This window comes from Cherax quadricarinatus, chromosome 66 (assembly GCF_038502225.1).
Source record: "Cherax quadricarinatus isolate ZL_2023a chromosome 66, ASM3850222v1, whole genome shotgun sequence".
Lineage (NCBI taxonomy): Eukaryota > Metazoa > Arthropoda > Malacostraca > Decapoda > Parastacidae > Cherax > Cherax quadricarinatus.
In genome coordinates, this window is record NC_091357.1 from 23,079,750 (window position 1) to 23,092,357 (window position 12,608).

Consider the following 12,608-nt stretch of genomic DNA (forward strand, 5'->3'; position numbering starts at 1 on the left):
AAGCCATAAATGAAATCGAAAGAAACCCAAAGTATTTCTTCTCCTATGCCAAATCAAAATCGAGAACAACGTCCAGTATTGGGCCCCTACTTAAACAAGATGGGTCCTACACAGATGACAACAAGGAAATGAGTGAGCTACTCAAGTCCCAATATGACTCAGTTTTTAGCAAGCCGCTAACCAGACTGAGAGTCGAAGATCAAAATGAATTTTTTATGAGAGAGCCACAAAATTTGATTAACACAAGCCTATCCGATGTTATCCTGACGCCAAATGACTTCGAACAGGCGATAAATGACATGCCCATGCACTCTGCCCCAGGGCCAGACTCATGGAACTCTGTGTTCATCAAGAACTGCAAGAAGCCCCTATCACGAGCCTTTTCCATCCTATGGAGAGGGAGCATGGACACGGGGGTCGTCCCACAGTTACTAAAAACAACAGACATAGCCCCACTCCACAAAGGGGGCAGTAAAGCAACAGCAAAGAACTACAGACCAATAGCACTAACATCCCATATCATAAAAATCTTTGAAAGGGTCCTAAGAAGCAAGATCACCACGCATCTAGAAACCCATCAGTTACACAACCCAGGGCAACATGGGTTTAGAACAGGTCGCTCCTGTCTGTCTCAACTATTGGACCACTACGACAAGGTCCTAAATGCACTAGAAGACAAAAAGAATGCAGATGTAATATATACAGACTTTGCAAAAGCCTTCGACAAGTGTGACCATGGCGTAATAGCGCACAAAATGCGTGCTAAAGGAATAACAGGAAAAGTAGGTCGATGGATCTATAATTTCCTCACTAACAGAACACAGAGAGTAGTCGTCAACAGAGTAAAGTCCGAGGCAGCTACGGTGAAAAGCTCTGTTCCACAAGGCACAGTACTCGCTCCCATCTTGTTCCTCATCCTTATATCCGACATAGACAAGGATGTCAGCCACAGCACCGTGTCTTCCTTTGCAGATGACACCCGAATCTGCATGACAGTGTCTTCCATTGCAGACACTGCAAAGCTCCAGGCAGACATCAACCAAATCTTTCAGTGGGCTGCAGAAAACAATATGAAGTTCAACGATGAGAAATTTCAATTACTCAGATATGGTAAACATGAGGAAATTAAATCTTCATCAGAGTACAAAACAAATTCTGGCCACAAAATAGAGCGAAACACCAACGTCAAAGACCTGGGAGTGATCATGTCGGAGGATCTCACCTTCAAGGACCATATTGTATCAATCGCATCTGCTAGAAAAATGACAGGATGGATAATGAGAACCTTCAAAACTAGGGAGGCCAAGCCCATGATGACACTCTTCAGGTCACTTGTTCTATCTAGGCTGGAATATTGCTGCACACTCACAGCACCTTTCAAGGCAGGTGAAATTGCCGACCTAGAAAATGTACAGAGAACTTTCACGGCGCGCATAACGGAGATAAAACACCTCAATTATTGGGAGCGCTTGAGGTTCCTAAACCTGTATTCCCTGGAACGCAGGAGGGAGAGATACATGATTATATACACCTGGAAAATCCTAGAGGGACTAGTACCGAACTTGCACACGAAAATCACCCACTACGAAAGCAAAAGACTTGGCAGACGATGCACCATCCCCCCAATGAAAAGCAGGGGTGTCACTAGCACGTTAAGAGACCATACAATAAGTGTCAGGGGCCCGAGACTGTTCAACTGCCTCCCAGCACACATAAGGGGGATTACCAACAGACCCCTGGCAGTCTTCAAGCTGGCACTGGACAAGCACCTAAAGTCAGTTCCGGATCAGCCGGGCTGTGGCTCGTATGTTGGTTTGCGTGCAGCCAGCAGCAACAGCCTGGTTGATCAGGCTCTGATCCACCAGGAGGCCTGGTCTCAGACCGGGCCGCGGGGGCGTTGACCCCCGGAACTCTCTCCAGGTAAACTCCAGGTATACAGCACATAAGCTAGTAACTAGACGAGTACATGCACTAGTAACTAGGAGAGTACACACACGTAACTAAGAGCACACACACACACTAGTAACGAGAACACACACACACACATAGTAACTAGGAGAGTACACACACACACTAGTAACTAGTACACACACTAGTAACTAGGAGTAAACACACTAGTAACTAGGAGAGTACACACACACTAGTAACTAGGAGAGTACACACACACTAGTAACTAGTACACACACACTAGTAACTAGTACACACACTAGTAACTAGTACACACACTAGTAACTAGGAGTAAACACACTAGTAACTAGGAGAGTGCACACACACTAGTAACTAGTGCACACACACTAGTAACTAGTACACACACTAGTAACTAGGAGTAAACACACTAGTAACTAGGAGAGTACACACACACTAGTAACACGTCACCATGACATTTGATAAACACGTACATTTAACCTCAATTAATAAACTTAAAGAAAAAAATACAAGATAACCTGTATGTTACTGAAATATTCACAACGGTATTACTGTAATATTCACAACGGTGTGTATTACTGTAATATTCACAACAGTGTGTATTACTGTAATATTCACAACGGTGTGTATTACTGTAATATTCACAACAGTGTGTATTACTGTAATATTCACAACGGTGTGTATTACTGAAATATTCACAACAGTGTGTATTACTGTAATATTCACAACTGTGTATTACTGTAATATTCACAACAGTGTGTATTACTGTAATATTCACAACAGTGTGTATTACTGTAATATTCACAACAGTGTGTATTACTGTAATATTCACAACAGTGTGTATTACTGTAATATTCACAACAGTGTGTATTACTGTAATATTCACAACAGTGTGTATTACTGTAATATTCACAACGGTGTGTATTACTGTAATATTCACAACAGTGTGTATTACTGTAATATTCACAACGGTGTGTATTACTGTAATATTCACAACGGTGTGTATTACTGTAATATTCACAACAGTGTGTATTACTGTAATATTCACAACAGTGTGTATTACTGTAATATTCACAACAGTGTGTATTACTGTAATATTCACAACGGTGTGTATTACTGAAATATTCACAACAGTGTGTATTACTGTAATATTCACAACTGTGTATTACTGTAATATTCACAACAGTGTGTATTACTGTAATATTCACAACAGTGTGTATTACTGTAATATTCACAACAGTGTGTATTACTGTAATATTCACAACGGTGTGTATTACTGTAATATTCACAACAGTGTGTATTACTGTAATATTCACAACGGTGTGTATTACTGTAATATTCACAACAGTGTGTATTACTGTAATATTCACAACGGTGTGTATTACTGAAATATTCACAACAGTGTGTATTACTGTAATATTCACAACAGTGTGTATTACTGTAATATTCACAACAGTGTGTATTACTGTAATATTCATAACAGTGTGTATTACTGTAATATTCACAACAGTGTGTATTACTGTAATATTCACAACAGTGTGTATTACTGTAATATTCACAACGGTGTGTATTACTGTAATATTCACAACAGTGTGTATTACTGTAATATTCACAACGGTGTGTATTACTGTAATATTCACAACGGTGTGTATTACTGTAATATTCACAACAGTGTGTATTACTGTAATATTCACAACAGTGTGTATTACTGTAATATTCACAACAATGTGTATTACTGTAATATTCACAACAGTGTGTATTACTGTAATATTCACAACAGTGTGTATTACTGTAATATTCACAACAGTGTGTATTACTGTAATATTCACAACAGTGTATTACTGTAATATTCACAAGTGTGTATTACTGTAATATTCACAACAGTGTGTATTACTGTAATATTCACAACGGTGTGTATTACTGTAATATTCACAACGGTGTGTATTACTGTAATATTCACAACGGTGTGTATTACTGTAATATTCACAACAGTGTGTATTACTGTAATATTCACAACGGTGTGTATTACTGTAATATTCACAACGGTGTGAATATTACTGTAATATTCACAACAGTGTGTATTACTGTAATATTCACAACGGTGTGTATTACTGTAATATTCACAACAGTGTGTATTACTGTAATATTCACAACGGTGTGTATTACTGTAATATTCACAACGGTGTGTATTACTGTAATATTCACAACGGTATTACTGTAATATTCACAACGGTGTGTATTACTGTAATATTCACAACAGTGTGTATTACTGTAATATTCACAACGGTGTGTATTACTGTAATATTCACAACAGTGTGTATTACTGTAATATTCACAACGGTGTGTATTACTGTAATATTCACAACGGTGTGTATTACTGTAATATTCACAACAGTGTGTATTACTGTAATATTCACAACGATGTGTATTACTGTAATATTCACAACAGTGTGTATTACTGTAATATTCACAACGGTATTACTGTAATATTCACATCAGTGTGTATTACTGTAATATTCACATCAGTGTGTATTACTGTAATATTCACAACAGTGTGTATTACTGTAATATTCACAACGGTATTACTGTAATATTCACATCAGTGTGTATTACTGTAATATTCACATCAGTGTGTATTACTGTAATATTCACAACAGTGTGTATTACTGTAATATTCACAACGGTGTGTATTACTGTAATATTCACAACAATGTGTATTACTGTAATATTCACAACAATGTGTATTACTGTAATATTCACAACAGTGTGTATTACTGTAATATTCACAACAGTGTGTATTACTGTAATATTCACAACAGTGTGTATTACTGTAATATTCACAAATGTGTATTACTGTAATATTCACAAGTGTGTATTACTGTAATATTCACAACAGTGTGTATTACTGTAATATTCACAAGTGTGTATTACTGTAATATTCACAACAATTTGTATTACTGTAATATTCACAACAGTGTGTATTACTGTAATATTCACAACAGTGTGTATTACTGTAATATTCACAACAGTGTGTATTACTGTAATATTCACAACTGTGTATTACTGTAATATTCACAAGTGTGTATTACTGTAATATTCACAACTGTGTATTACTGTAATATTCACAACGGTGTGTATTACTGTAATATTCACAACAGTGTGTATTACTGTAATATTCACAACGGTGTGTATTACTGTAATATTCACAACAGTGTGTATTACTGTAATATTCACAACGGTGTGTATTACTGTAATATTCACAACAGTGTGTATTACTGTAATATTCACAACGGTGTGTATTACTGTAATATTCACAACGGTGTGTATTACTGTAATATTCACAACGGTGTGTATTACTGTAATATTCACAACTGTGTATTACTGTAATATTCACAACGGTGTGTATTACTGTAATATTCACAACTGTGTATTACTGTAATATTCACAACTGTGTATTACTGTAATATTCACAACTGTGTATTACTGTAATATTCACAACTGTGTATTACTGTAATATTCACAACTGTGTATTACTAGCCACGTAAGGTAAACACTATACAAACACCTTTGTATAGTATATGTGGTATCTTATTTTCACTACGAAGCGCAGGTAGCCTGACAATTATGAAAGTTGAGACTGAGTGGGAATGGAAGCACAGGCAGACATGTCGTTCACTGACATGCTGCTTTAACAGACATGAGCCATCACTAGGTCATATTTATTAGAAAATGTTTCAGTCCTGGGACCTTGGTTACTTCTAATATACAGAGGTTAAAAAGACAAGTGTTATATAGGCGGAGTGAGGTGTGAGTGACACATGTGTCCTGAAGAATGTCATATTGGGATGAGGACAAGTAGACAATAAGGCCAAGTGACTCCCGGGCTTGAAAATAAGCAGTTTAAGTAATTTCAACTGCAGTGACCCTTCGTCGATAAATAATTTTTCTGCTCCATAATTCAATAAGGTCATCAACTTTGCAAAGGCTCAGCTGGAGTGATTTCAACTGCCGGATGATCTTCGGGCGCTACCGGAGATCACAATCTTCCTGAATGGCATCCAGTATCAAGGAACTATGTTCCGTTTTCCTGGAACTCTGCACATTATTATTATTATAATCAAGGGGGAAGCGCTAAACCCGGAGGATTATACAGAGCCTGGGGGGGGATGTGGAAGGCATTCAGGCTTAATTCAGGGAACTGGAGCACAGATTCAATTCCCTAAATCAAGAGCCCCTCACCAACATCAAGGAACCTTCCTTGAGGGGAGAACACTGCACAGTTCTTGCTGGATGGCAGAAAGGTACTATATACACTCATTCAAAATCTGGATGTTCAGAGGTCGGGTCAAGTCGGGAAGGAAACTAATACAGACCATCAGTGATATAACTACAAAACTTTTACCTCAGAGCTTGGTTACAGGAACCTGCTCCTCACCTTGCTCAACGCAAAAAAAAAAAATCTGGTTTATGAGAATGTACATACTGCAAGCCCCGGTGATGAAATCTGTCGATCATCTCCGGTACTTTGAACGAGAGCTGCCCCCCCCCCTCACTTTGTTCATGACTCTTGTTATTGAAGGGTAGACGGTGAAACAAAGATGGAAGACATCAACAAATATCATGATTTACACGCCCCTCAGGAGAGCAGTCGGTGACTTAAACACCTTCAAGGAATATTTCTTTTATTTTCAGTTGCCATTCAAATGAGGGTTTCTTGGAGAATGATCCTTTAGACTTTCTGAACCTTTGTTCCTAGTGAACCAAAGAGCCGTGAGTGGGCTGAAAATGAACTACTTGGTAAAGAAAGACACGGCACTGAACTTGCTCAGCTGTTAAAACTTTGGGGCCCAGTCCCTGGACCCATTATGTACCTCTGTAATCTTTTGACTACCGCCCACAGGATGGGTATGGGGTGCATATTAAACTGATGTATCAGTATAATACTATAACCTCTCTCCAAGTTGTCAGTAATCACCATTCATTTTTCCCTGATCCGGAGAACACAGCATTTAACAAGCGACTGCCTTTCATCAATTTACACTTTATACATGCTCAATATTCATATTATAATTATTATATTCATGTTCAAAATATTTAATAATTTAATACAATTTAAAGTAAAATTGTTTTCTTACCTATATTAACAACATATACTAGAGTTACGAATGGAGTAAAGTATTCTTGGTAGCGATCACTAAATATATTTGAATTCGAAAACAATTTTGCCTGTTTCTTTGCGATAAGAAATATTTGGACGGGGTGCCCAGCAGCAAAATAAGTTTAAAAAACCTCCACACTAGGCCTGAAGCAACATCCAGAGCTTACACCTTACATTTAGAGTAATATTAAGAGCCTATATACTAGGCCTAGAGCAAGAGCCAAGAGGACTACACACCGCTTTAGCTGTGAGGAAGTCAACACTGTCGGAGTCTTGCAGGGTAGGCTTCCAGGTGCCATCTTGAACTCCACTCTCCGGGTGGACGACCACGCTGACTCCTCCAGCAGTATAGTGCCTGAAGGCTGCATGTTCCCTTAATTCAGCTGTCTCGTAGATGTTCACCTTCCCCTGCACCACACTGCACCTCCAACCCTCACCTGGGAGTGCCACCACTACTGACCCCAGCCAACTTCCTGAATCTGTCACATGAGATGGGCTGCTGCTGCTATTCTTGAGTCTCTCCCCAATGTCTTGGACCTCTAACGCTCCTTGGGCCATAGTGCTAAGCTCAAAGTTCTTAAGTGAGTTCTGGGAGGCGCTCAATGGCTGTGACGGCTGCTGAGTGGGGCTTAGTGATTGTGAAGGGTGCTCAATGGTATTCAGTGTCTGGAATGGGTGCTGAGTACCGTTCTGTGGTTTGGAAGGATCAGCGACGGGAGATAGTGTCGAGGACTCCATTGATGGACACCTATCAGGTGTCCTGCCACCATTCACTGTTGTCCTCCCAACGTCCACCACAAAGCCATCAGCCCCGAAGAGAAGGGTGTCAGCAGGGCGCGAGTCTCCTGATGGTTTTCCTGTGGTTTTGAATCCACTCGAATGTGTGTCCAGTGATTCTTCGACACCCAACCTCTTTGGTGTTAAGTTCTTCGATCTCCCACCTCCGATCTCTGGCTGCAGGAGGCAGTGACTGTGATGACTGGCCTCCACAGTGATTATCTCGTGGTCCTTCTCCCCATTCATCTCTGGCATCTTTAATCAAATCCACCGTTTACATCAACGACGACTAGCCTTGTTTCACATCACTAGTGAAGTCCATCATCTACGATATGATCAACGGAGACGTCACATCTCTAAGGCCTGCTGATCTCTCACTGCCACACACACACTACATCCCTCCACAGGTACTAACTCCGCCACGTTACAATCTTCACGCTTCACACAAACATTATTTTCACTTTGCTGTCCTCACTATAAGAAAATTGGTACATTGATAACAACGGTGAAATTACAAACGTGAACAAGTCATTCGTATTTAAGAGGCGGAGTCGGAAACTAGGACTCGACCCCCACAAACACAACCATGTGCATGTGGATGTATATATACATTATATATTATATATATGCACATGGACACACACACACACACACACACACACACACTCGGGGCCAGGAGCTAGTACTTGACCCCTGCAACCTCAACTAGGCGAGTACACACACACACAGGACGTTCACAAACAACTTAGCAAGTACTTAGCATATACGACAGGGAATGGTGTTCGTCAGAGAAGCCACTGTTGTGGGCAGAGCTGCTTTTAATAGTTAAAACTCTTGTTGGGTTACTCAGTCCAGCAAGTACAGTGTTTTTTGAGCAGAAAAATAAGTTATGGAAACTGCCACCACCACATCGTTGCCATCACTAATACCTCCTAACAACCAACAATATCTCCAACAGTACCTCAAGTCCACAACCTAGTCTGCAACCTGCAACACTCCTATCAAAACCATTTGCAACACCACTACCAAACTTCGAAGGAAACACCTCCACTTGTGCCATCATAACATCACCCTCTGCCAATATCCCCTATATACACCACACTACTTCCACAACTCTTCTCTCCACCATAACTCTCATAACCTGGCAGCATGTGCAGAGAACACTGAGATTTCTTTTAAGAACAGATGTTTATGAGGAGGGATGGAGGAATAAGAGGCCACCGCTTCATATCTTATTTGCAAGAAAGCAGCCAATGGAAAGCTTCACTACACGGCTCCCACATCTCCCAGATTGTGGGTGTGAGAAGCTACACACAATATATACAGGAGTTATAACTTCACTGGGCTGTGGTTCGTACGTCGGGTTGCGTGCGGCCAACAGTAACAGCTTGGTTGATCAGGCCCTGATCCACCATGAGGCCTGGTCGCAGACCGGGCCGCGGGGGCGTTGACCCCCGAAACCCTCTCCAGATATACTCCAGGTATCACCGACAAACTCAGGAGTTGCTTCAGAAACTTAAAGATTCGCTTAGAACATCATACAATCTTGATTATATAGTACCAGTAAGGACTTAAAATCTAGATGATCAGACATATAAAACTTCAATGGTTCACAACGACTCTGGTACCGGAAATGACAAAAATCTACGAGGAGACCTAAATTAATTAGAAACACTAAGAGAGGAGGGCCAGAGCAGAACTTATCGTCACATTCAAACTACTCTGAAGACTTGGTAGAGTAAATAAGGACAAATTGTAATAAAGTTGGTAGAATTACCGACAATATGTAAAGTAAAAGGACACAAGTGCAACTAATGTGACATTTATTGTGGCAACGTTTTGTAATGGCTTGATAAAGCTCCTGGAGAGCGAAACGTTGCCACAATAAATGTCACATTAGTTGCACTTGTGTCCTTTTACTTTACATAAAGACAAATTGTTTGAGATGTAAGGATTATGAGTCAGGGGACAAAGCTGGCAGATGAACCACAGGGACTACGAAGCTAGTTTTTCTGTCAGGGTAGCAATGGAGCACACTAGATAACGTGGCGAAAACAGGCACTAAAGTCATGCACTAGAGAGTTCATGAGTATGTATGAGCGACTTCTGGGAGCAGAAAATCAATTAGGTTAACGAATAATAGTTTTATTTACACGGTTGCGTTTACTGGCTTACAGTTATCCCACCTCACCTTAGTTCAAAGATCAACCTCTTCTATGGTAAAGCACCCACCCCAGGATACAACCCACAACAGTCGGCTAATACCCCAGGTACCTAATTACTGCGATGTGAAAAGTGGCAAGAATTGTAGGATGGTTACCATAAATCTCCACCCGCCACAGAATTAATCCCGGGTACTAGAAACTAGTAGTGACGACAATAACAGTACTCTAAGAGAAGCCAGGAAGCCCAAAAATTGGTTCAGCAAGTAAAACAGAGGAGTACAGAGGGTAAGAACAGAGAGGGTGAGGACAAAGCTAGCTTAAATAATAGGTGAGGTGAGTCAGAGGGGTAGTGGGACGAACAATCAACGCACCGTTCACGGGAAATGATCAAATGAGTATCCAAGTTATCTCAGGTAATGAATGAACAACTACACTCGGATAACCTTCTCCTCTCACTCCCACTCATTCACTTCCACTGTCCTACTCAGAACATAAGACCTACCAAAACTCCAGTTACTTAGAAACGGTAACCATGAAAACTAAAACAGGCAGAGGATGACTCGCGAAATCGCAATGACACGATTGCAAACAAACCATACCACGGGTGGGGATAGAACCCGCGACGGTCTGGAGTTTTGAGAGACTGATCGCGGGTTCTATCCCCGCCCGTGGTATGGTTTGTTAGGCAGAGGATATAACACACACTAAACCTTGGTCAGATAACACGAGATAAAACCAATCTATTAATGTGAGACGACTTAACTAACTTTCAGAGAACAACACAAGTATCACCAACACCAGAAAAATATGATGAATTATGTGACGTATTCAAATAAGAGATGTCTCACTAATAACGGTGCTTGTTGTAATACCGTCTATGTTCACAATCTTCCTATAAAGCAGGTAAGATACATCCAGGGACAAAAATACAAAAGTTACTGCTGTCGTTGACTCCAGAGAATATATTGGCACCGCCTCGGAGTACTCAGAATGAACTCTCTGGAGGTGAATATCTAGATACTTCCCAAGTGTTAGATACAGGAAAGTTTAGAATAAACCCAGTGAAAAATAGGGATTTCATAAGCACAATAAGAGGCACATTTAACATCTGTGGAGTAACAGGTCAACTTTCTACCAATAAGTGTGCAGTAGAAGTGCAATGTGAACACTAAGAAATAAGTGTATTGGATCCAAGACTTTTCAACACCCTCTCATAATGTGTGAAAAATTATAAACACACCCCTAACTGACTTCAAGATCAAGCTTGATGTGTTCTTCGAGTCCATCTCAATCTTTTCAGGAACCCACGAACTTGAATACAAGGACTCTCAATGGAAACAAGTCACACTGACTTTCTTGAGTTACCGTAGGTAACATCTATTGAATGTAGTAGTAGTACTGAACGTAGTAGTAGTATTGAACGTAGTAGTAATAGTAGTACTAAACGTAGTAGTAGTATTGAACGTAGTAGTAGTATTGAAGGTAGTAGTAGTAGTAGTATGGAAGGTAGTAGTAGTAGTATGGAAGGTAGTAGTAGTAGTATGGAAGGTAGTAGTAGTAGTATGGAAGGTAGTAGTAGTAGTACTGAAGGTAGTAGTAGTACTGCGTCTGTCCATAACGCGCGCGCGCTCTCAAGACCATTGTAAAAATATTTATGCATATAAAGTCCAAATAAAAAACTTTTTCATAACAAATTAACCTCGATAATTTCTAGCAACAGCAAGCGAGGGAAGTTATGATGTAAATTATTGTTATTATAATCAAAAAGAAGCGCTAAGCCACAAGGACCTATACAGCGCTGCTATGAGATGTAAACAGAACTTGGACCTGGCAGGTAACTCACGAGGGAAGTTATGATGTAAAGAACTTGGACCTGGGAAGTAACTCTGAACTTGGACCTGGCAGGTAACTCTGAACCTGGACCTGGCAAGTAACATAGAACTTGGACCTGGCAGGTAACTCTGAACTTGGACCTGGCAAGTAACATAGAACTTGGACCTGGCAGGTAACTCTGAACTTGGACCTGGCAGGTAACTCTGAACTTGGACCTGGCAGGTAACTCTGAACTTGGACCTGGCAAGTAACTCTGAACTTGGACCTGGCAGGTAACTCTGAACTTGGACCTGGCAGGTAACTCTGAACTTGGACCTGGCAGGTAACTCTGAACTTGGACCTGGCAGGTAACTCACGAGGGAAGTTATGATGTAAAGAACTTGGACCTGGCAGGTAACTTAGAACTTGGACCTGGCAGGTAACTCAGAGCTTGGACCTGGCAGGTAACTCTGAGCTTGGACCTGGCAGGTAACTCACGAGGGAAGTTATGATGTAAAGAACTTGGACCTGACAGGTAACTCTCAACTTGGACCTGGCAGGTAACTCAGAACTTGGACCTGGAAAGTAACTCAGAACTTGGACCTGGGAAGTAACTCAGAACTTGGACCTGGAAAGTAACTCAGAACTTGGACCTGGAAAGTAACTCAGAACTTGGACCTGGAAAGTAACTCAGAACTTGGACCTGGGAAGTAACTCAGAACTTGGACCTGGGAAGTAACTCAGAACTTGGACCTGGGAAGTAACTCAGA

General features: G+C 40.6%; 1 protein-coding gene across 6 annotated transcripts in view; it reads right to left on the reverse strand.

Moving 5' to 3' along the window:
• Window positions 1-12,608, reverse strand: part of ck (myosin-VIIa ck) — a 123,202-nt gene that overhangs the window by 79,554 nt on the left and 31,040 nt on the right. The window contains exon 1 of one of the 6 annotated variants that reach the window (XM_053799022.2): window positions 7,322-8,217. The exons of the other annotated variants lie outside the window; for them this stretch is intronic. Within the exon in view, the coding sequence (XP_053654997.1) occupies window positions 7,322-8,116 (795 nt within the window). The 5' untranslated portion in view covers window positions 8,117-8,217. Of the gene's footprint in view, window positions 1-7,321; window positions 8,218-12,608 lie in introns of those variants that run through there. 6 annotated transcript variants of the gene reach the window in all.